At 40.4% G+C, this 21574-nt stretch overlaps 2 protein-coding genes and 2 non-coding genes across 4 annotated transcripts in view; 3 read left to right on the forward strand and 1 right to left on the reverse strand.

Annotated features, from left to right (window-relative positions):
• Positions 1-21574, forward strand: part of LOC133545585 (gastrula zinc finger protein XlCGF28.1-like) — a 118694-nt gene that overhangs the window by 57399 nt on the left and 39721 nt on the right. The window lies entirely within an intron of this gene.
• Positions 1595-11040, reverse strand: LOC133545575 (zinc finger protein OZF-like). The gene is made up of 2 exons (XM_061891294.1): positions 10612-11040; positions 1595-3785 (listed from the first exon to the last, which is right to left on the reverse strand). Exons 1-2 carry the CDS (start codon positions 10736-10738, stop codon positions 2272-2274), a joined length of 1641 nt encoding a protein of 546 aa, XP_061747278.1. The 5' UTR covers positions 10739-11040; the 3' UTR covers positions 1595-2271.
• trnak-uuu (transfer RNA lysine (anticodon UUU)) lies at positions 19779-19851 on the forward strand. The gene has a single exon. It is a non-coding gene; the product is annotated as a tRNA-Lys (tRNA).
• trnaf-aaa (transfer RNA phenylalanine (anticodon AAA)) lies at positions 21109-21181 on the forward strand. Its single transcript has one exon. It is a non-coding gene; the product is annotated as a tRNA-Phe (tRNA).

Raw genomic sequence — 21574 nt, forward strand, 5'->3', positions numbered from 1 at the left:
AAGCGCTATACAAGTATAACCCAATTACCATTTAAGTTTAATATCCCTGCTGCATGGCCTTACTTTGAGAACTAAAACAGAGTCATTGCCCTCACAACCCTGTGACCCTGGAAAGAATACAGAGTATATATGTTGATCTCAGGGCATTCACTCAATCGCAACTGGTATAAATATTTAGGGTTGTGGCACTAGCCGGTAGACTAGATCTAGACTTTGTTACGCCTATGGATCATGTCTTGTGTAGGTCATGTTATGTTTTGTTTTTTGGACACTCAGTTCTGTTTTGCACTTCCTGGTTTGTTTTCGTCTCTATGCCAACTCATTGATTTTCACCTTGCCCTCAAGTCAGGCCCCTGTACTCAGCCCTCACACCTGTTAGTAATGATCACAGTTATTATTTAAGCCACAGTTACCAGGTAGTGAGTCTGGCAACTTCCCACATTACCTGTACCTACCTACATGCCTCCATATTCCTATCTGCTTCATGCCATGTTATGCTGTTCGTTTTGTCCAACCACCTAAGTTTTGTTGTTCATGCCACAGCGCAAGTGTTTTTTGTTCATGTTTATAGTTTATAGCCTCCGTGCTAGTTTTTTGTTTCATAGCCCCGTTTTTGTACTTCCGCCCTCGTGCGCGCTTTTTGTTTGCCTTTTTTGAGTTATAGTGTTATATAAATCAAAATGTTCTCACATTCACGTCTGGCTCGTCTCAAATATCCTTTGCAAAGAAGAAACAATCCAAGTCCAAGTCCATGTTTGACAGACTTAGACTTCTTTTTTATTGTCATTCAAATTTGAACATTACAGTACAGATAAGAACGGAATGTTGTTGCATTAGCTCACGGTAGTGCAGGATAAAACAACAATAAGGTGGAGATATAAATAAATAGATTACTGTACAGATAAATATATTGCACTTTTGCATATGCATCGACGTTTATGGATGTATGTTATATTGTCTTTTCATTCCAGCGAGTTAATCCATTTTGGGGGGGGGGAATTGAGGGGATAATGATGGAGTCACTTTGAGAGAAAGTCACGGTCAGGAGACTGAACAAGCCACCTGCCAGGCTGGTAAAAATCACAGACTTTTTTCTTCCCAACAACTCCAAAAACCAGATGCACAGAAAGTGTGCGGGTATTTCTGTGATTCCAAACACAAATTAAACCAGGAAAAGGCTCAATCCAAATGTCCCAACACTGAGAGAAATACAAAAGTAGCCTAAGGATGTCAAAGTCCGAGGGTAGAAAAAAGAAATGAAGGAGAGGATGTCAAATTAAATGTTTTTTACACACCAGAAAAAATTTGCAATTATTAAGTAAATCAGCAGCTTTCTTGTGGTTAAAAGCATTTTCATGGCCCCACTTTCGATTTCTTTTCCCTCGTGTTCCTCCAGCTGTGTAGTTCAAGAGAAGAACAAACAATTAAAGACTAAAATAAAATAATTTAGTAGATTGTGTATTAAAGCATACAATGCAGTCCAAAGTACTCTCTGGGACTTACTGATTATTTTACCAAGGCCATGGCCTAAAAAAAAAATTAGGGAGATTTTATTTTCAATTCACAAATTTAAGTTTGTAAAAAAAATCCGCCATTTTCGCTCACATTTTTTTTTATTGCATAAAGGTCTGAGTACATACATATAAAACAATCACAAGATTATCAACATATTACTAAAGAGCGTAACAAACATAATTAATAAAATGGATTATAGAGACCTAGAAAATTATTTGTAAAGTTACACATTTTAAAATTGTATAAGAGACAACTGTTCAAATGATGTATAAAGTAAATAATAATACGCTTCCTGAAGTGGTCCAGAAGATGTTTTAGATGTGAACAAGTACATATGTATAATCATATAAAGGTGCTAATCTATAGCATTATTAACAATTAGAAATACAAATATGGAATACTTCAATATTTCAAACACCTATAAAAACACTATTTCGTCTAAAATTGTATGATGAATATAAAAAACATAAAATGTTTATTGTATGTAAAATATGTCTTGTACTGTTTACTCTCACCTTTTCAGTCAAATTGTTCTTTTCAATTTTTAATACAAGGTGTATTTTACATACACAATGTTGCATATCAATGCATGTACTTGACTGAAAAAAAGCGCTAATATAAAATATCTAATCTATGAATGTAGAAGCATATTAAAAAGATTGTTACACAAACAACAACGTCACATATGTTATATGTGCTGATGTTGTTACAAAGTCAAAATTAAAGTCTTGACAGTTTATTTCAAATCCTGCAGTTTCATTTGCTGCTGCTGTTCTCACCAGCACACTTGTGTTTCTTACACTGGTACTTATAAGAGAATCTTTCACCACACACACTGCAACTCAACACTTTCTCTCCTGGGTGAGTTCTCATGTGTGCTACAAGGTATGATCGTTCACAAAAGCTTTTGTTGCAGATTGAACAGGAATGTGATTTTTCACTACTATGTGTTCTCATGTGTCTTTTCACATTCTGACTTTCTGTAAAACCTTTACCACAGATTGAACAGAAAAAAGGTTTTTCACCAGTGTGTGTTTTCTCGTGTACTTTCAAATATTGACTTTCTGTAAAACCTTTACCACAGATTGAACAGGAAAAAGCTTTTTCACCAGTGTGCGATCTTGTGTGTCTATTCAAACAACGGCTTTCTGTAAAACTTTTACCACAGATTGAACAACAAAAAGGTTTTACACCAGTGTGCGTTCTCATGTGTACTTTTACAGACTGTCGACGTACAAAATCTTCACCACAAATTGAACAGGAAAAAGGTTTTTCTCCACTGTGTATTGTCATGTGTTCTTTCAAACTCTGATTGTGTGTAAAACCTTTACCACAGGTTGAACAAGAAAAAGGTTTTTCACCAGTGTGCGTCCTCATGTGTACTTTTAAATTGTGACTTTGTGCAAAACCTTTACTACAAAGTGAACAGGTAAAAGGTTTTTCTCCAGTGTGAGTTCTCATGTGTCTTTTTAAATGTTCATCTTCGACAAAACTTGAATTACACAAAGAACACTTAAAAAGGTTTTCTCCAGTGTGTCTTTTCAGGTGTTTTTTCAAATCTCGACTACGTGCATACCTCGAATCACATAAAGAACATGAAAAAGGTTTTTCTCCTTTATGTGTTCTTGTGTGATCTTTCATATTGTCCTTCCTTGTAAAAGATAAGCCACATATTGAACAAGAAAAAGGTTTATCTCCAGTGTGTGTCCTCATGTGTCTTTTCAGATGACTATGGTTTTTAAATGTTTGGTCACAGTGAGAACATTTGAAGTGAGTGTTGTCAGTGTGACATGTCTTATCATCTTTAGAGTCTTCATCATCAGTGTCAGGAGAGTGTGACGTTGTGTCCTCACTATCTGATAGTGGAGCTAAGAGCTTGTCTGCTTGTGATCCTCCACAGTCGTCTCCATCAGCTTCTGTTGTCATGTGTTGTGTTGAGCTGCTGCTTGGAGGCTCCCCCCCTCCCCTCTCCTCACTTTCACCTTTGACCTCATCATCTTCACTCTTCACTTGAACACAAATCATTGGGAACTCCACCAATCCTTCAAGATTGTCTCCCTCCTGACTGATGCTGTGTTCCTCTTCTTCCTCTTTAATGTGGGGGGTCAGTGAGTCTTCCTCTTCCTTTTTACAGGGAAGGGTCTGTGTAGAAGAGGAAAAGGAGACCCCAGAGGGTCCATGGCACCCGGTCTGCCTCTTTGAAGGATCTTCCTTCACCATCTTGAAGCTACACTCCTGTTTTTCAGACAGAAGTTCTTCTTCACAGACATCTGCAGGACACAAAATGACAAACATGCTTGAGAAATGTCCAGATTCACTTCGTAAGTTCACATGAAATTAACAAAACAAGTTATTATATGAATTGGCCTGAAAACAGACACACTGCTCTTTACAACATTATCCACGGGAAAATAAGACCACTTTTGACAAGGGGTGGGCAATATGGCCTAAAATGTATATTGCCATAAATTCCTTGCTGCCTGAGTGCAGCTGGGATAGACTCCAGCGCCCCCTGTGATTTTAATGTCAGTTACTGATGTATAAACTTGAAGAAAAGATTAGATCGTTTACAGTGTAAATCCGTATTCTGTATTGTCTCCGCTATGACGCCATCTTGTGGTCGAGTTTGCTCACTGCGAGTGCTTTGGTTTGAAATTGTATTTCCTTTTGCTTTGTGCCTTGAACCCAAAGTAAGGTTTCGTCATTAATGTCGCCAAGCAACGTTTGTAAGTGTAACCGTGATTTCCACTAGATCTGGAACGGCGGCGCAATGGCGACAGACTCGTTACGTTTTTTGTTTTCAAGTCAATGTGTCAGTTTCCACCACCTGGCTTCTACATTTAGCGGTTGCCACAACAAGGCGGTTTAATTGAGCTAAAATCTGCTTGTGTGGGACAAGAAGTCTTGCATAAACACAAAATAAATGATCTAGTTTACTCTCAAAGTAAAATATTCAGTTTGAGGGGGATGGTATTTTACATTTTGAAAAGTCCTAATGGACATGAAGGCAACTTGTCAAAAGGTTTTCAGACCTAATTTCACCTCCCTGACACAAATGGACGAAAACATGCTGATTTTAAAAGGTTCAAAATTAAAGAATCATAAAACAGGCATATCCTGGGCAGTTATATGGGGGCCTGTATTACGGCGTTGCATTAAAAGGACTATTTCCATCTCCAACATTAAAGTGAGTGTCACTAACACTACTGCACACAGGAAAACGTGTGGAGGAGAATTGTAAGTAGCCGAAAAAAAGATTGTGAATGAGTGACAAGAGGCTCACTTTGTTCATGTAAGTCTACTGTGGAATAAACATGCTCAGGTGCTGAGAGCGATGCACAGAGTGAGACCTCTTAGTCCAGTTTAAAATCCACAGACCAAGAAGGAAACACACTGACATAGCAATCTATTGATGACAGCTAAAATTAAGCTATCAGGTTTATTTTCATTTGTATCGGTCCCGGCCTACGATTGCATGAATATTTAATGCTTTTTAATACCATTTAAGGCCTTAATTTAGGACTTCAATGACTTTTACTGCTTTTTAATGACCCACAGTAACCCTGCTAAAGCTCTTAAATTTATACAAATGTGGACTGATCAATGCAAAAATCGACAGTAACAACACCAAGTATAATAATATCAGTATAAGGTCGATACAGTGGTTTGATCAATATTTTTAATTATATATAATTTTGTTATCGTTTACAAACTCAGTAAAAAAGGAATACTTTAAGGGCATAAACCAAATGATTTAATTCAGAGCCATATTTGAATATTTAATTGATATTTTAACACCACCATCCTGTGTTTTTGTTTGATTATGATTTGAACAAAAATTAACTCGTTCAATGATCTTGAAATGACTCATTCAATGATCTTGAAAATTGTAAATATCAGTATCCACATTGGTATGACTGATACTACCTCTACAACTACTTGCTACTGGATCGATATCTAATTTTGTGGTATCACCCAAAATTAAAGTATGAAAAAACAAAACAAGTGCTAATTACATTTGAACAAAACAGAATAAGTAATTATTACATTTTAACAGATGTGTAGATAGAAACACGTTACATTAGAAAGTTCCTAAATAAAAATATTAATGGAATTATTGAAACGTCTCTAGGATGTATTAACGATTTTTACAAGATTTTCATAGAAGTTAATACATTCTGAGGCCAGTGTGGCTCACTTGGCAGAGCAGCCATGCCACCAACTCGACAGTTCCAGGTTCGATCCTAGTCACTGCCGTTGTGTCCTTGGGCAAGGTACTTTACCCACCTGCTTCCAGTGCCACCCACAGTGGTTTAAATGTAACTTAGATAATAGGTTTCACTATGTAAAGCGCTCTGAGTCACGAGAGAAAAGAGCTAAACAAATATACTTCACTTCACTTAAAAGAGAACCACACTTTTTTATTTTACCTATCAAGTACACACATGTTGTCTTTTGTATGCATTCTAAATCGTAAATAAATGCGTTTAAAAGTCTGCTAACCATACAGGCTATTAGAGTCAATATATTCTGACAACAAAGAACTTAAAAAACGCCTCCATTAGGTTTTATGTACATGCAGTAGGTATATATTGGTAGGTTGGTAATGCATGGCATCCTGCCAGCTGCTATTCTGCAGTTATTTTAGTAGGTGTCATTAAAGACAAGGCTGGTAAGGTACGGACTATGGACAATTATCAACCTATCGCCTGAGCCAGCATGCTATCCAAAGTGCTGGAAAGTGTGATAATATACAGAGTTGGGGATTTTATTTACACCGCAGACAACCAATTGGCTTCAAGAGCAAGTACAGCACTGACTTGTGTATTTATGCTTTAAAAGAAGCAGTAGACTGCGATGAGGTGGCGACTTGTCCAGGGTGTACACCGCCTTCCGCCCGATTGTAGCTGAGATAGGCACCAAAGGGGATAAGCGGTAGAAAATGGATGGATGGGTGGAAGAAGCAGTAGAAAAATTCAGAGCGCAGGGCCCTACAATGTTGGTAGGGTTTATTGATGCATCTAAGGCATGGGTGTCAAACTCTGGCCCGCGGGCCAAATTTGGCCCGCCGTGTAATTTCATTTGGCCCTTTAGGCAATATCAAATTAACATTAGAGCTGGCCCGCCGCTGTAACACCACATCCACCACTAATACTCATACTCGTCAACCCTACCGATTTTCCCGGGAGACTCCCGAAGTTCAGTGCCCCTCCCGATTTCCACCCGGACAATAATATTGGGGGCGGGCCATAAAAGCACTGCCTTTGGCGTTCTCAACATGTCGCCACGTCCGCTTTTCCTTCATACAAACAGCGTGCCGGCCCACTCACATAATATATGCGGCTCATACACACACACAAGTGTATGCAAGGCATACTTGGTCAACAGCCATACAGGTCACACTGAGGGTGGCTGTATAAACAACTTTAACACTGTTACAAATATACGCCACACTGTGAACCCACAGCAAACAAGAATGGCAAACACATTTCGGGAGACCATCCGCACCGTAACACAACATAAACACAACCGAACAAATACCCAGAACCCCTTGCATCACTAACTCTTCAGGAACGCTACATTATACACCCCCGCTAACGCCATACCCCGCCCCAACTCAAACCCGCCGCCGAAAAGAGGCATTCAATTTGTATTTTTATTTTATTTGATATGCCATTGATATTTTTTAATTATTATTATTTAAAACTCGATTTTGCATGTCACTATAAAGTTATATAAGCCTTGCTTGGTCAATATTCAATGCAAAATTTGTTTGGGTCCCTATTAAAGGATTAATTTGTTCAACCTCGGCTCGCGGCTTCGTTCAGTTTTAAATTTTGGCCCACTCTGTATTTGAGTTTGACACCCCTGATCTAAGGCATTTGACAGTCAACCATCTCAAACTCTTCACCAATCTGAAGCATAGGGGTGTTCTGGGTATATTCTGACATATTGGTACGACAGGCAGACGATGCAGGTAAAATGGGGGAGTAGTTTATCCTCTCCCTTTAGAGTTGGCAATGGGGTACGGCAGGGTGGGCTTCTATCACCAGGCAGATTTAGCCTGTCTATGGATGACCTGTCAAGGCAGTGGGAGAATGCAGAACAGGATGCATCATGGGGAACACCTTAATCAACCACTTTATATACGCTGATGATTTGGCCATTATATCTCCAAGTAGTGCAGGGTTCCACCAGCTTCTTAAAGGGGAACATTATCATCAGACCTATGTAAGCGTCAATATATAGCTTGATGTTGCAGAAAAAAAGACCATATATTTTTCAACCGATTTCCGAACTCTAAATGGGTGATTTTTGGCGAATTAAACGCCTTTCTATTATTCGGACTCGTAGCAATTTGACATTTTCTCAAACACATTACAAACACCAAGTCAAATCAGCTCTGTTTTTTTCCTTTTTTTCGACTGTTTTCCGTATGTTGGAGACATCATGCCTCATCGGTGTGTTGTCGGAGGGTGTAACAACACGATCAGGGACGGATTCAAGTTGACTTACGTGGAGTGTGCATCGATTAGCACGGCATGCTAATCGATGCAAACATGCTATTTAGGCTAGCTGTATGTACATTTGTAGCTATATTTGCATCCAGCCCTTCATTCCACCCACATTTAATGCCAAACAAACACTTAACAATCGACAGATTTAAGTTGCTCCAATGTCACAAGATGCGAAAAACCCGATTGTTTGGTCTGCACATTATACCGGCGATGCTAAGGCAGACATGGCACAGAGATGTATGGATATCCCGCGACACTCAATCGTTGGTTAGAAGGCGATCACCAAATAGCGTCAATAGCTATTCGCTTAATAGCTTCAGTTTCTTTTTCAATTTCATTTTCGCTATCTGCCTCCATACTCCAACCATCCGTTTCAATACATGCGTAATCTGTTGAATCGCTTAAGCCGCGGAAATCCGAGTCTGAATCCGAGCTAATGTCGCTATAGCTTGCTGTGCTATCCGCCATGTTGTTTGTATTGGCATCACTGGATGACGTCACAGAAAAATGGACGGTGGCTTCACAGATAGCGAAAATCAGGCACTTCAACGCCTTTTTTCAGGATATTCTATGATGGGTAAAATTTTGAAAAAAACTTCGAAAAATAAAATAAGCCACTGGGAACTGATTTTTATTGGTTTTAACCCTTCTGAAGTTGTGATAATGTTTCCCTCTAACATATGCTCCCACTATGGAGTCAAGTTTGACAAAGAGTAATGATATGTAGGACCAAGGAGGATCAACATCTTATCATCATCAATGACAAGATGGAGGATGATGCTGACATGCTTCGACAGAGAAGAATGCTGTATGTCCAAGCCAATATGCTGGTGAGAAAATGTAGTTACTGCAAAGGTGTATTTGTTTAGAGCTTACTGCACCCCTATGTACACAGCACCCCTCTGGGTGAGGTTCAAGAAAGAGAGCTTGCACAAACTCTAGGTTGCATATAATGACTGTCTCAGAATCCTGCTCAGAAAGGCCAGGGGTAGTAGTGCCAGAAAGTTTTTTTTGTGATTTAGGGATAAATACCTTCCACGCCACCCTGAAAAAACTGATGTTTTAAGTTTATATGTAGACTGCAGGGGCCCGAGAATGGTTTTAATATACAGATAACCAATCCTAGGTGTAGTTCTGATAGATAAAAATCCTATATATGGAAACATTGGTATCTGTGCCTCACAATACGAAGGTCCTGGGTTCCGTCCTGGGCTCAGGATCTTTCTGTGTGAAGTTTGCATGTTCTACCCCTGAGTGAGTGGGTTCCCTCCGGGTACTCTGGCTTCCTCACACCTCCAAAAACATGCACCTGGTGATAGGTTGATTGGCAACACTAAATGGGCCCTAGTGTTTGAATGTGAGTGTGAATGTTGTCTGTCTATCTGTTTGCCCTGTGATGAGAGAGCAACTTGTCCAGGCTGTACCCCGCCTTCCACCCGAATGGAGCGGAGATAGGCTCCTGCACCCTTCGCGACCCCGAAAGGGACAAGCGGTAAAAAATGGATGGATGTTGTCCGTGCCTTTAATAGAATATGTAGAAGCATTTTAAAGTATATTTTTAATGCTGCTTATATTTATTCATGGTATGTTTTTTTTTTTTTTTAACTGAATATGCACAAGCATCGATTTAAGTTTATTCTACAAATTGACTGGCATAGAACACTTATTTTTACAGGTAGTTAAATTCAACAGAACAAGGACAGCCACGCGGTTGCAAGTACCAGACGTATATATAGTCGTGATCAAAATTTTACATACACTTGTAAAGAGAATAATATCATGGCTGTTTTGCGTTTCCAATAATTTCTACAACTGTTATTTTTTTGTGATAGAGTGATTGGAGCTCATACTTGTTGGTCACAAAAAACATTCAGGAAGCTTGGTTCTTTTATGAATTTATTATGGGTTGACTGAAAATGTGACCAAATCTCCTGGGTGAAAGGTATACATTCAGCAATGTTGATATTTGGTTACATGTCCCTTGGCAAGTTTCACTGCAATAGGGCACTTGTGGTAGCCATCCACAAGCTTCTGGGAAGCTTCAGGTAGAATTTTTGGACCACTCCTCTTGACGAAATTCGTGAAGGTCAGCTAAATTTGTTGGTTTTCTGACATAGACTCATTTTTTCAGCATTGTCCACAAGTTTAATTCAGGACTTCGGGAAGGCCATTCTGAAACCTTAATTCAAGCCTGATTTAGCCATTCCTTAACCACTTTTGATGTATATTCTGCACATAACACTGATGTATATATACTTTTGACCCAGCTGATTTGGTCACATTTTCAATAGACCCATAACAAATTCATAAAAGAACCAAACTTAATGAATGTTTTTGTGACCAACAAGTATGTACTCCAATGACTCTATCACAAAACAATAAGAGTTGTAGAAAGTATTGGAAAATCAAGACAGCCATGACATTATGTTCGCTACAAGTGTATGTAAACTTTTGACCACGAATGTATGTACATCATCCTCACAAGACAACCACATTTCGTATACACAATACATTTAAAAATAGTGTTAATAATAAAATATAAAGTTAGTAAAGATGTGAGCGTAAGAAGTAAACAAACCTGTTCTGTGTAACACAACTTGATGATGTTTCTTATAATAAACATCCAGTAGTTGATGTTGTCGCTCTTTCTCCGCTTTTGTTGGACACAATTCCTCCTCATACTTTGCTGTCGTTCTTTCGCACATTTTCACACAATCACAACACTTTACACTCACATTAGTTCCCTACTTAGCGATGTTTAAATAACTTCCGCGTCTCTTTGTTAGCAGCTAACAAGCTAAGCTAACTAGCCAGCTAAACTAGCTGCAAGCTACCAAGCTATCAAACAGGAGAAGTGTCAAAGTGCCCTCAGACTAATGTATCCGGCTACAAACAATTATTAACCGTGTGTACTCTATTAAACAACATATATGTAAGAATACAGAAATATAATGCCCGCGTTTAGGACTTCTCCGTCAGACGCCATCTTGCTTTATCACCGCATCGGTCCACGCATGCGCGTATCTGAAGTCACTTCCGCCAACTTGTTTTGCCACACTTACTTACCATGGTTCTTTTGTGTCATCTGTATTTCGAATAACAATGTCATAATTAACCATTACATCCAAAACCAACGTTATTAAAAATAAGGTGTTCATTATGAAACTGCACAGATCCGTACACAAACCTGAAAGATGTGTTCAGCAGTCTTAAATGGAAAATACATCGATTTTGTATTATTTTATAATAAGTTATTTATTTCAGAATTCTGACAGTTTAAATACATAATTTAAATTGCAAAACATCCTAAAAATAAATTTTAGCGGTCAATTCCGCCTTTTTTCATTAAATGAACTCTTTGTGTTTGGAAGAATGGAAGCTTTCAAGTTATAACTATTTGTTTTGTTCCACAGAAAATACAGCACAGAAGAAATAGTAAATAATTTAAAAACGTTAAATGCTGTAATTAGAATATTTTGAACGAAACCTTTATATATATATTGTTTTGTATATTTTTCTATTTGCAGGTTGTACTTGATGATGTCTTCAAATAATAAAATACCTTAATCACTCAATAAGTGCATCAGCGACCAAATGCCTTTTTCAAACCATTGCTGTACAAAGATGGATTTGTTTCTCATTTTAATATAACAACAATTCCATAGTGGAGTATTGTGTGTGATGAAAATTAATTGTAACTAATTGTAAATTAGTTTCCAGTACAACTACACTTGCTGGTAGGGATGGGTACCGTTCACTTTTTAACCGATACTGCACAGATTCCGGTACCCCGAAATCGATACCTGTTCTCAACGTTCCCACTTTTTGGTGCTTTTGTGTGTGGTAATAATATTGTTTGTGATAATAAATCTCATTTTTTATTGCAACATTGAAAATGATACTGTAATGATAACTGTTGTCCTTTAATTACATCTTGTTTAATTATTATCATATTATCATTTACAAGAAAGTTTATTTACAGTTGCAAGTCCAATACGCTAGATGACAGTTGTTAGAGCCATATACTCTTTTTGTCCGTCAAATTCATGACGTCACTGAGGGGGTTGGCTCAAGGCCAAGTGCCAGTCTACTTAGGCAGGAGCCGGGATCCTAGCCAGGTGTTGCTGAGTGGAGGCGCAACAGTTTTTGACTGTGCCAGGCTAGTATTTGTATTTTCCGTTTTTGTTACAAAGTGAGTTTTATAACAAGACTTTATGATAATAAATATTTTTGTTAAAAATGGGCACAATTCTGGACATCAATTATTAGCTTGCTGCAAACATCTGAACTTGCTTCATTTATATTCGGCAACCAGTACCAGTAATAGTTCAAGACTTTACCGCTACACTAAGTCAAAAACTGCCTCACTGGAACGGGAGTTGTTTACAGGGAAGCAACAACAATACAAAAATTGCCATTGTTAAAATGTGTGCACACCAATATTGACAAATCCAATGCGTTGGTGACTATTTGACTTGACTTGCGCGTGGGTTGACTTTTCCAAATGGAGGAGGAGGGATCACACACCTGCGCTGACCAACATAAACAGCCACAGGTGGACAGTGTGGCTCAACGTGACAATGATGGACAAGGGGTTGAGGGGAAAAAACGTGTGGTAAAAATGACACCCAAGGCTCTAGGTCACAAAATTGAAAGTTTGCAGGGAGAAAGAAAATCAAAGTTGCAAAGACTCTCAACGCTAAAAGAGGGGGTCATTGTCGTGTTAAATGACGAAACACGTTCACATGAGCTATCAGAATCAGAATCAGACATACTTTATTAATCCCCGTGGGGGAAATTAAAATTTTCAGCACAATCCCATTCAAGATCAAACATTACAGGGAGACAGAACAGGATCGCTGACGGTTCTGCCAACTTCCGGCGCCCCTTACAAAAAAGGTGAGATACAGGTAAACAAGTGTGGGGGATGGGAGAAAAAATAAAAGATTAAAATGAAAAAAATCGGTGTAAGACTTGGCCCCTGGAGAGGGGGTCCAGACTGAGGCCAAGGGGAAAAAAAACTAACTCATAGCCATAGTACACATCCCTCTTAAGTTCATGTAGATAGATAGATAGTACTTTATTGATTCCTTCAGGAGAGTTCCTTTAGGAAAATTAAAATTCCAGCAGCAGTGTACAGAGTTGAGATCAATTTAAATAAAAGTAAAAAGTAAATAATGGGGGTTTAAATGGAAACAAAATAGAGAAATATTACAATAACAATAAAAACTAAAAAGCAACAATGGGAATAACAATATAACAGTAAAATAAGAATATAACTAGACAAAGTAGGCAGTAGTGACCATGTTATGAAAACGTATTGCACTGTTATTGTTTTGTATCCCCTGTCATCCTAGTACCCCCCGCCCCCCGCCCCAGAGAGGAGTTGTACAGTCTAATGGCGTGTGGGACAAAGGAGTTTTTTGTAATGTAAGAGGGAAACATCAAAAAACACAAAGGACATGAAAGACATTAAAGTAGCGGAGCTGATGCAACCAGCCACTTATACATACAGCAATGAATAAAAAGTAAAATAAAAATATACACTGTGGTGGCCTCTGCGGTGTTCCACGCCGTCGTCCGCTGGGGTGGAGAGAGCATGGCCAGAGACAGGAGCAGACCCAACAAAGCAACCAAGAGAGCCGACTCCACTCTCGATCACCAACCAACTCTCGTCCAGTGTCCAGTCCGCATGGATGAGCGAGGACACGTCCAAGAAGACCGAGGTGTCCAATACCTGCTCATCCAGCCAAGACACCGCGAAGTCTGTCCGTCCTGGCGCTCAATGCCAGCTCTGCAGCCCGAAAGGAGGAATTTAGCAGGTTTATGGATTTATATCATGCAACCAGAAAAGTGCACACAACTTTGTTGTCACTGTTGCCAGATGATGAGTATACTAAACATGAGACATGGTACAAAGCAAACATGTTGAATTTTGATGGTTTTATTGACAAAGTTGACAGGTTTATGTATTCTCAAAATGATGACAATGATGATGAGGTTGAAAATGAGGTCACATTAAAAACCAAGAGTGTAAGTGGAACCTAGCGGATACCTTTCACATAAAACACTCAAGATGGCAGACAATAGCTTCTATCTATCGACCTCTGGGTTATGGGGCCAGCATGCTTCCGCTGCGCCACTCTGCTAACTGTATATGCTTCCTAGCTTTATGGAGGCGTAGATTGAAATACTATCGCTTAGGGACAAGCAGTAGAAAATTGATTGATGTTTTCCTTGTGAGAAACCTGTCTGTTTTCTGAGACGAAAATAATTTATCCTTGCCAAATAGTACTAATGCACCCCAAAGTAGAGGCGTTTGTTTCTTCCGCAGAACTGGACTTCAAACAGTAGAGGTACCGACACTGTGGACTTAAAAAGATTAAATGCTGACAAACTTGTCAGTAAGAAAAGGTTCAAATCGTGGTGCAGTGGGAGAGTGGCCGAGCGCAACCCGAGGGTCACTGGTTCAAATCCCACCTAGAACCAACCTCGTCACGTCCGTTGTGTCCTGAGCAAGACACTTCACCCTTGCTCCTGATGGGTGCTGGTTGGCGCCTTGCATGGCAGCTCCCTCCATCAGTGTGTGAATGTGTGTGTGAATGGGTAAATGTGGAAGTAGTGTCAAAGCGCTTTGAGTACCTTGAAGGTAGAAAAGCGCTATACAAGTACAACCCATTTATCATTTATTTATTTAAATCCCTTGTAATCTTTTACATATATTGTTGGTTTCAAATTAATCTCATTCATCCATCCATTTTCTAATGCTTATTCCCTATGAGGTCGCTGGCGGCGCCGGTGCCTATCTCAGCTACAATCGAGGGTAAGGCAGGGTAGACCCTGGACAAGTCACCACGTCATCACAGGGCCAAAACAGATAGACAACATTCACACTCACATTCACACACTAGGGACCATTTATCCGCAACACTGAATTTGAATCACTAACTCTAATAAACAATTTTCCCTTTTTGATATTTTGTTATGTATCCTAATTTCGAGGAATGCAAAAAACGGTAGTAAAGTACTTTAATATCTGTAGGACTGGGCAGGATCTTTCGGTCCAAGCAATACAAAATTACAGGACTCTCGCTACTATATTGGCTCCACTATGGACTGAACTCTCACGGTTATGTTGGATCCACTATGGACTGGAATTTCATAATATCATGTTAGACCCGCTCGACATCTATTGCTTTCGGTTTCCCCTGGGGAGGTGGGAAGGGGGTCCACATATGCGGTCCTATCCAAGGTTTCCCATAGTCACTGTCACCGACGTCCCATTGGGGTGAGTTTTTCCTTGCCCGTATGTGGGCTCTGTACCGCGGATGTCATTGTGGCTTGTGCAGCTCTTTGAGACACTTGTGATTTAGGGTTACATAAAAAAATATTGATTGATTGATACAATTTTCAGAGAGGGATACTGTGGTCACTGCTCAAGGTTGAAGAAGATGTTTACTGATGAAAATAAGAGGAACCAAAATCACCTCCCCGTCAGGGAATCGAACCCTGGTCTCCCGCGTGACAGGTGGAGATACTGTCCACTATACTCACGAGGACTGCATTTTCTAGTGTTTTCTAAAGGACAAGCAAACGATCCAAGCCTATCCCTGCCACGCCACAACCAAAGTGATGCAATGTCATGTTTGCCGTCTCATAATGCCGATAAATAGATAATCTAAAACACATTTACGGTGGTTGTGTGGCCGAGTGGTCTAAGGCGCTGGGTTTAGGCTGCAGTCTCTCAGGAGGTGTGGGTTCAAATCGCACCACAGCCATTTCTGTTCTGGTAACCCACTTGTTTCTTTGCTGACCCAAGCAATTAGATCTAGCTTGGTCCTCATTTGGAATGCTCAGGAAAACTTGTGGAAATCAGGCCATAACATTAGCTGGAGAGTTCTTTACGCTAGGAATGTGATCAAAAAGAACACAACCCGGGGCGAGGATGTGTGCAGCAGTCCAAATGCAACATAAAATGAGTGAAAGTGGAAATATACCATGTTTTATCACCTAAATAATTTTTTAACGTATGCAGATCACAAAGGCTTTTGGTCTGACTTTCCCACACAGTTATAAGGATGAGGCCCCAGGATAGTGAAAAAGGTAGACTTTCCAAAAGAGAAGTGGATTCAGGAAGGTTCATGGCATCTGTGCCAGAAACAAAAATGCAAAAATGTATTCATTTTCAACATCAATTATTCAATATAGCAAAGGACAGTTTTGTTTCATTGACTTGGTATGGCTAAAAGGTGGATTAGTATGTTCTTGTCAACCTGTCTTCTGAAAATCTGCACCCCTACCGTAAACATTCAGGCAACTTGTATTTGTTCCTGTATTCGGACCACACCGCAGTGACATATCGCTGGTCGGCACGGAGCAACTTGCAGGAGGGAGATGGCCTGTCTGGTGACATTGTGTGGAAACAACAACCTCACCCTCAACACAGACTACACCAAGGAGTCAAAAGAGGACATGAGAAAGGAACGTCTGTTAGCTCTTGTTAGAGTTGTATACTTTTTCCAAGTCAAAGTCTATATTCCTGCAGGAGTTTCCTAAGACACAAAAGTTCCGCTCAAAGACTTTTGCAAAACACATTTCTGACTTTGTACAACTGACATGGTGTGGGGGCTTCGTGCATCCGACAAAAAGGCAGGCAGAGGGCAAGTGTCTGGATTAGCTGTCATCTCCCTGGTGGTCTAGTGGATAGGATTCGGCGCTCTCACCACTGCGGCCCGGGTTCAGTTCCCGGTCAGGGAAACACTGACAACCCTGACTGGGAGCAAGTAATTTATTTTCCATCTCATGTTTGTGCTCATTGGATGCAGAACATTACCATAGACATTTTCAAAAAAGGCAAGTTAGACTATTCTTCGGCGTGAAGTCTGCACAATGGGTGTTCTTATCATGACGTGAAAACCAACAGTGTATTTGGAACATCGCGGATTCCTTTCACCTTAAACACTCAAGATAGAGGATAGATTCGATCTATCAACCTCTGGATTATAGGGGGGAGCACACTTCTGCTGCGCCACTCTGCTAACTGTATATGCTCCCTAGCTTTATGGAGACGTAGAGTTAAATACCATCGCTTAGGAACAAGCAGTAGGAAATGGATGGATGGATGGTTTCCTGGTGAGAAACTTGTCTGTTTCCTGAGGCGAAAATAATTTGTCCTTGTCAAATAGAACTAATGCACCCCAAAGTAGAGGCGTTTGTTTCTTTTGCAGAACTGAACTTCCAACAGTAGAAGTACCGACACTGTGGACTTAAAAAGATTAAATGTTGACAAATGTGTCGGTAAGAAAAGGTTCAAATCCCATCTAGTCTTTTACATTAATTCTTGGTTTCAAATTAATCCGCAAAACTGAATTTGAGTCACTGACTCTAATAAACAATTTTTCCTTTTTGAAAACTTGTTATGCATCCTAATTTCGAGGAATGCAACAAACGGTAGTTAAGTACTATAATATCTGTAGGACTGTGCAGTATATCCGGGTCCACGCATCACATTTTTCAGAGGGGATACTGTGGTCACTGCTCAAGGTTGAACAATCAATCAATCAATCTATCAATCAACCAACCACTGTATCTTTTGTTACTCTAGTGTATCAAGTATAGATTTTGGGCTTCTGCCGAGTGGGGGCGAACTCTTCACTCTGCCACTCATTCACAGACGTTCAAGCTGCTTTAACCAAAACTTTTGACCCGTTGTCCTCCAACAGAGAAGGCACAAGAGCTAAGCAATTTAAAGCAGGGTAGCGGCTCTGTGTGCGACTACGCCACCCGCTTCCGCACGCTAGCAGCAGAAAGTGGGTGGGAAGCGGGTATGAAGTCTTTCTGAAGGGATTCGGAGCTTCCAATCAGGACCTCCTTGTTCCCTTAGACCAAAATGGTAAATGGGTTGTACTTGTATAGCGCTTTTCTACCCCTTTTTAAGGAGCCCAAAGTGCTTTGACAGTATTTCCACATTCGCCCATTCACTCACACATTCACACACTGACGGTGGGAGCTGCCATGCAAGGCGCTCACCAGGACCCATCAGGAGCAAGGGTGAAGTGTCTTGCCCAAGGACACAACGGACGTGACTAGGATGGTAGAAGGTGGAGATTTAACCAATAACTCTCAAATTTCTGGCAGGGCCACTCTACCAACTTTACCATGCCGTCCCCAACCTACTAGACAACCTAGATGCCCTCATCGATCTCGCCATCCGGATGGACAACCGACTAGCCCAGCTCAAATGACAGCGAGGAGTAGGACCGGCTGCGGCAGGAAGAACCACCCATCCTTTTGCACCTAGCGGGGCGACCACTCAGCGTTCACCCCCGGAGTTATGTCCTCACCTCCGCACTGACCTGGAGGAGGAGCCCATGCAGCTAGGGAGAGCCCGACTGACCCCAGAGGAGCAATGCAAGCGTCTGATGGAGGGGAGATGTTTTTACTGTGGAGAGAGCGGCCATCTTGTCATTTCGTGTCCAACCAAGGGATCCCAGGTGGCGAGTCACGTTCCGGCGGTACCTCAGATGCCAGGCACTCTCACTAAGGTCACGATAACGCATCTCACGGCCACAGATCTAGAGTTTTATAGACTCTGGGGAAGACGCCAGTCTGATGGACTGGGGTTTAGCTAAGAGACTAGGACTCAAGTCAGAACCGCTAGCTAAACCCATTAGGGCGAGGTCTTTCAACGGTAAGGAGCTTTTCACAAGATGTGAAACCAACCAGGTACTCTGGCAAAATTAAAAATATCAATTTTATGTCAGTACAGTATTGGCCTTGATGCATAATTTAATATGACTGATGTGTGCTTTGTGCTGTTACTTTATCCTTTGGTAAAATTGCATTATAAGCTCAGTCAATCGATCAATATTTTCTTACTTTCTTTAGTTTATTTCAAACATGAACATTCTTACAACATAATACATCAGACAATTTTATACCATTTCACATTACATCATGTCTAAAAAAGAGTAGGAAGAAGCTAAGTTTATTTAATCCTACCCCTTTCCCACTTCAGCGGGTTTACAAATATATATATTCATTTACTGACTTTTATTTTATACTAAATTAGTAAAATTATATATGTGAATGAGTAATAAAACAGTTTTGTAATATGTAATTAATTAATTCAGTCATTATTAGCATACTGAGATGAAGAATATTTTATTTCCAATAAGGTTGAAAGTGTTTCTCATAATTCTTCTTCTTTGTACTTTGTAAGCACTATTAATTTGAACAACCTCATAAACTGGGTCATATCAGTACAACGTATGGATTGGCCCCAGGTTTCATCACAATCTTGTGTTCTTTTTAACCAGTTGTTTTTACTAATACGCCTCATGTGGGTCTTACACTACTGAAATGGACTCTCTGACCTGCCAGCCTTAATGGCGGAATCTTGCGCTAAAGTGGATTAAAGACATCTTTTTGGTTTTAGTTTTTCAAATCACCATTAAACTTGGGTCCCCAAGGCATTTGGCTCGAACTTGTGGGGAGAATCCAAGTTAAATCCAGCTCAAAGTTGCCAACTTCGGGAAACAAGTTTCTTTTTTGGTCAAAACCTTCTCACTTGATGATGATGTAATACTGGGTTGATTGTCAATAATGAGGTTTGTGTTCAAGCAATTGGCGAGTTTGGGCTTTGACAGTTCCCAGCTTGTCACTGAACATCCTAACTAATTCACTTGCATCTGTTTGCCAATATGGCTGTTCTCTTAGACATTGGGCAAATCAGTATTGAAAAGAGCCTGGGTAGCTCAGTCGGCAGAGCATCAGACTTTTAATCTGAGGGTCCAGGGTTCAAGTCCCTGTTCAGACAACTGAGGCTAACCTCTTTACATTTCTTAAAAGACGTCCCTTTCTGCCGCTGCAGCCTTCCTTGTAACCTGTTCTTAATTTGAGTAGTTTTCAACAGTGATTGGTTATTAGTTTATCCCTTGATAAAATTGCATTATAAACTCAGTCAATCGATCAATACATTGTTGTCTTTGTTATAAACAACATTAAAACATAAAACAAACATTTTAGTGATTCCAAGAGCCCAAAAAAAGTCTGTGGGCTATAGAGCGTTTTCCGTTCGGGCTCCAGTACTCTGGAATGCCCTCCTGGTAACAGTTCGAGATGCTACCTCAGTAGAAGCATTTAAGTCTCACCTTAAAACTCATCTGTATACTCTAGCCTTTAAATAGACCTCCTTTTTAGACCAGTTGATCTGCCGCTTCTTTTCTTTCTCCTATGTCCCCCCCTCCCTTGTGGACGGGGTCCGGTCCGATAACCATGGATGAAGTACTGGCTGTCCAGAGTCGAGACCAAGGATTGACCGCTCGTCGGGACCCAGTATATATCGGTTGGGGACATCTCTACGCTGCTGATCCGCCTCCGCTTGAGATGGTTTCCTGTGGACGGGACTCTCGCTGCTTTCTTGGATCCGCTTGAACTGAACTCTCGCGGCTGTGTTGGAGCCACTATTGATTGAACTTTCACAGTATCATGATAGACCCGCTCGACATCCATTGCTTTCTGTCCCCTAGAGGGCGGGGGTTTCCCACATCTGAGGTCCTCTCCAAGGTTTCTCATAGTCAGCATTGTCAGTGGCGTCCCACTGGATGTGAATTCTCCCTGACCACTGGGTGTGAGTTTTCCTTGAACCTTTTGTGGGTTCTTCCGAGGATGTTGTAGTCGTAATGATTTGTGCAGTCCTTTGAGACATTTGTGATTTGGGGCTATATAAATAAACATTGACTGATTGATTTTATGAAGCATACTTCATCTACACTTAAAGACTTAATTATTTGTCCGCAAATTTTTTATGAACATTTGTGAAAAATCTGCCAAATGTTTGCAGTAAATCTTGTTGGTTGTAAAACTTTCTTCAAAAGCATTTTGCTTAATTTTTCACAGACCCTGAAATGCTCAGTCATGGAGCATCAGACATTAATTCTAAATTCCTGCGATTCAAGTACCTGTAATAGGCTCTAAACTCACCAAGCAAAGGCCTCTTTCCAGCCCTTAATAGTCAACAACAAAGCAAAATGTGGTTACATTTGAAAAAGTTAACGCTACACAGAATGTGTTGGCTTAAATAGCTCAGTTGGGAGGGTGTTAGACTAAAGATCTGAAGGTCCCTGGTTTAACCCCGGGTTTCAGCACAACTATGGGTTCTTCTTAACCACTTTGTTTTACTAAGGACACTTCTGTGGTTCTTACTCTAATGAAGTGATCGGCCAGCCTTGCTGGCGGAATCCTGGCATCAGTTGTCATACACCTTTCTGTTATTTGTTTTTTGGACAACTGTTACGTCGTTTAACGGTATGGTCCCTTAAGCCAATGTCTGGTCTTTTACTGAACTTTACAACCTTCCATCGACTGCCTTAGCCTGGATGTCTGCCCGTTTCATTCTGGTCTTCTTTTGGCTATAGCCCGGGCCTCTGTTAGACTTAGTTTGGCTGTCAAACGTCTACACCCTGGGTCTCTGGATTTAAAATCATCCCTCAGAACTGCTGGCACGGCTTGTCAGCCATGAGAGTGGCTTAAATTTTCTT

Source organism: Nerophis ophidion, linkage group LG28 (assembly GCF_033978795.1).
Source record: "Nerophis ophidion isolate RoL-2023_Sa linkage group LG28, RoL_Noph_v1.0, whole genome shotgun sequence".
NCBI classification, from domain to species: Eukaryota; Metazoa; Chordata; class Actinopteri; order Syngnathiformes; family Syngnathidae; genus Nerophis; species Nerophis ophidion.

Excerpts from the sequence above, each read along its gene's own strand:
- LOC133545575 (XM_061891294.1), bottom strand. The coding sequence starts at position 10,738 with ATGTGCGAAAGAACGACAGCAAAGTATGAGGAGGAATTGTGTCCAACA. Across the intron at positions 3,786-10,611 it reads AGTTGTGTTACACAGAACAG|ATGTCTGTGAAGAAGAACTT; the intron begins GTTTGTTTACTT and ends TGTGTCCTGCAG.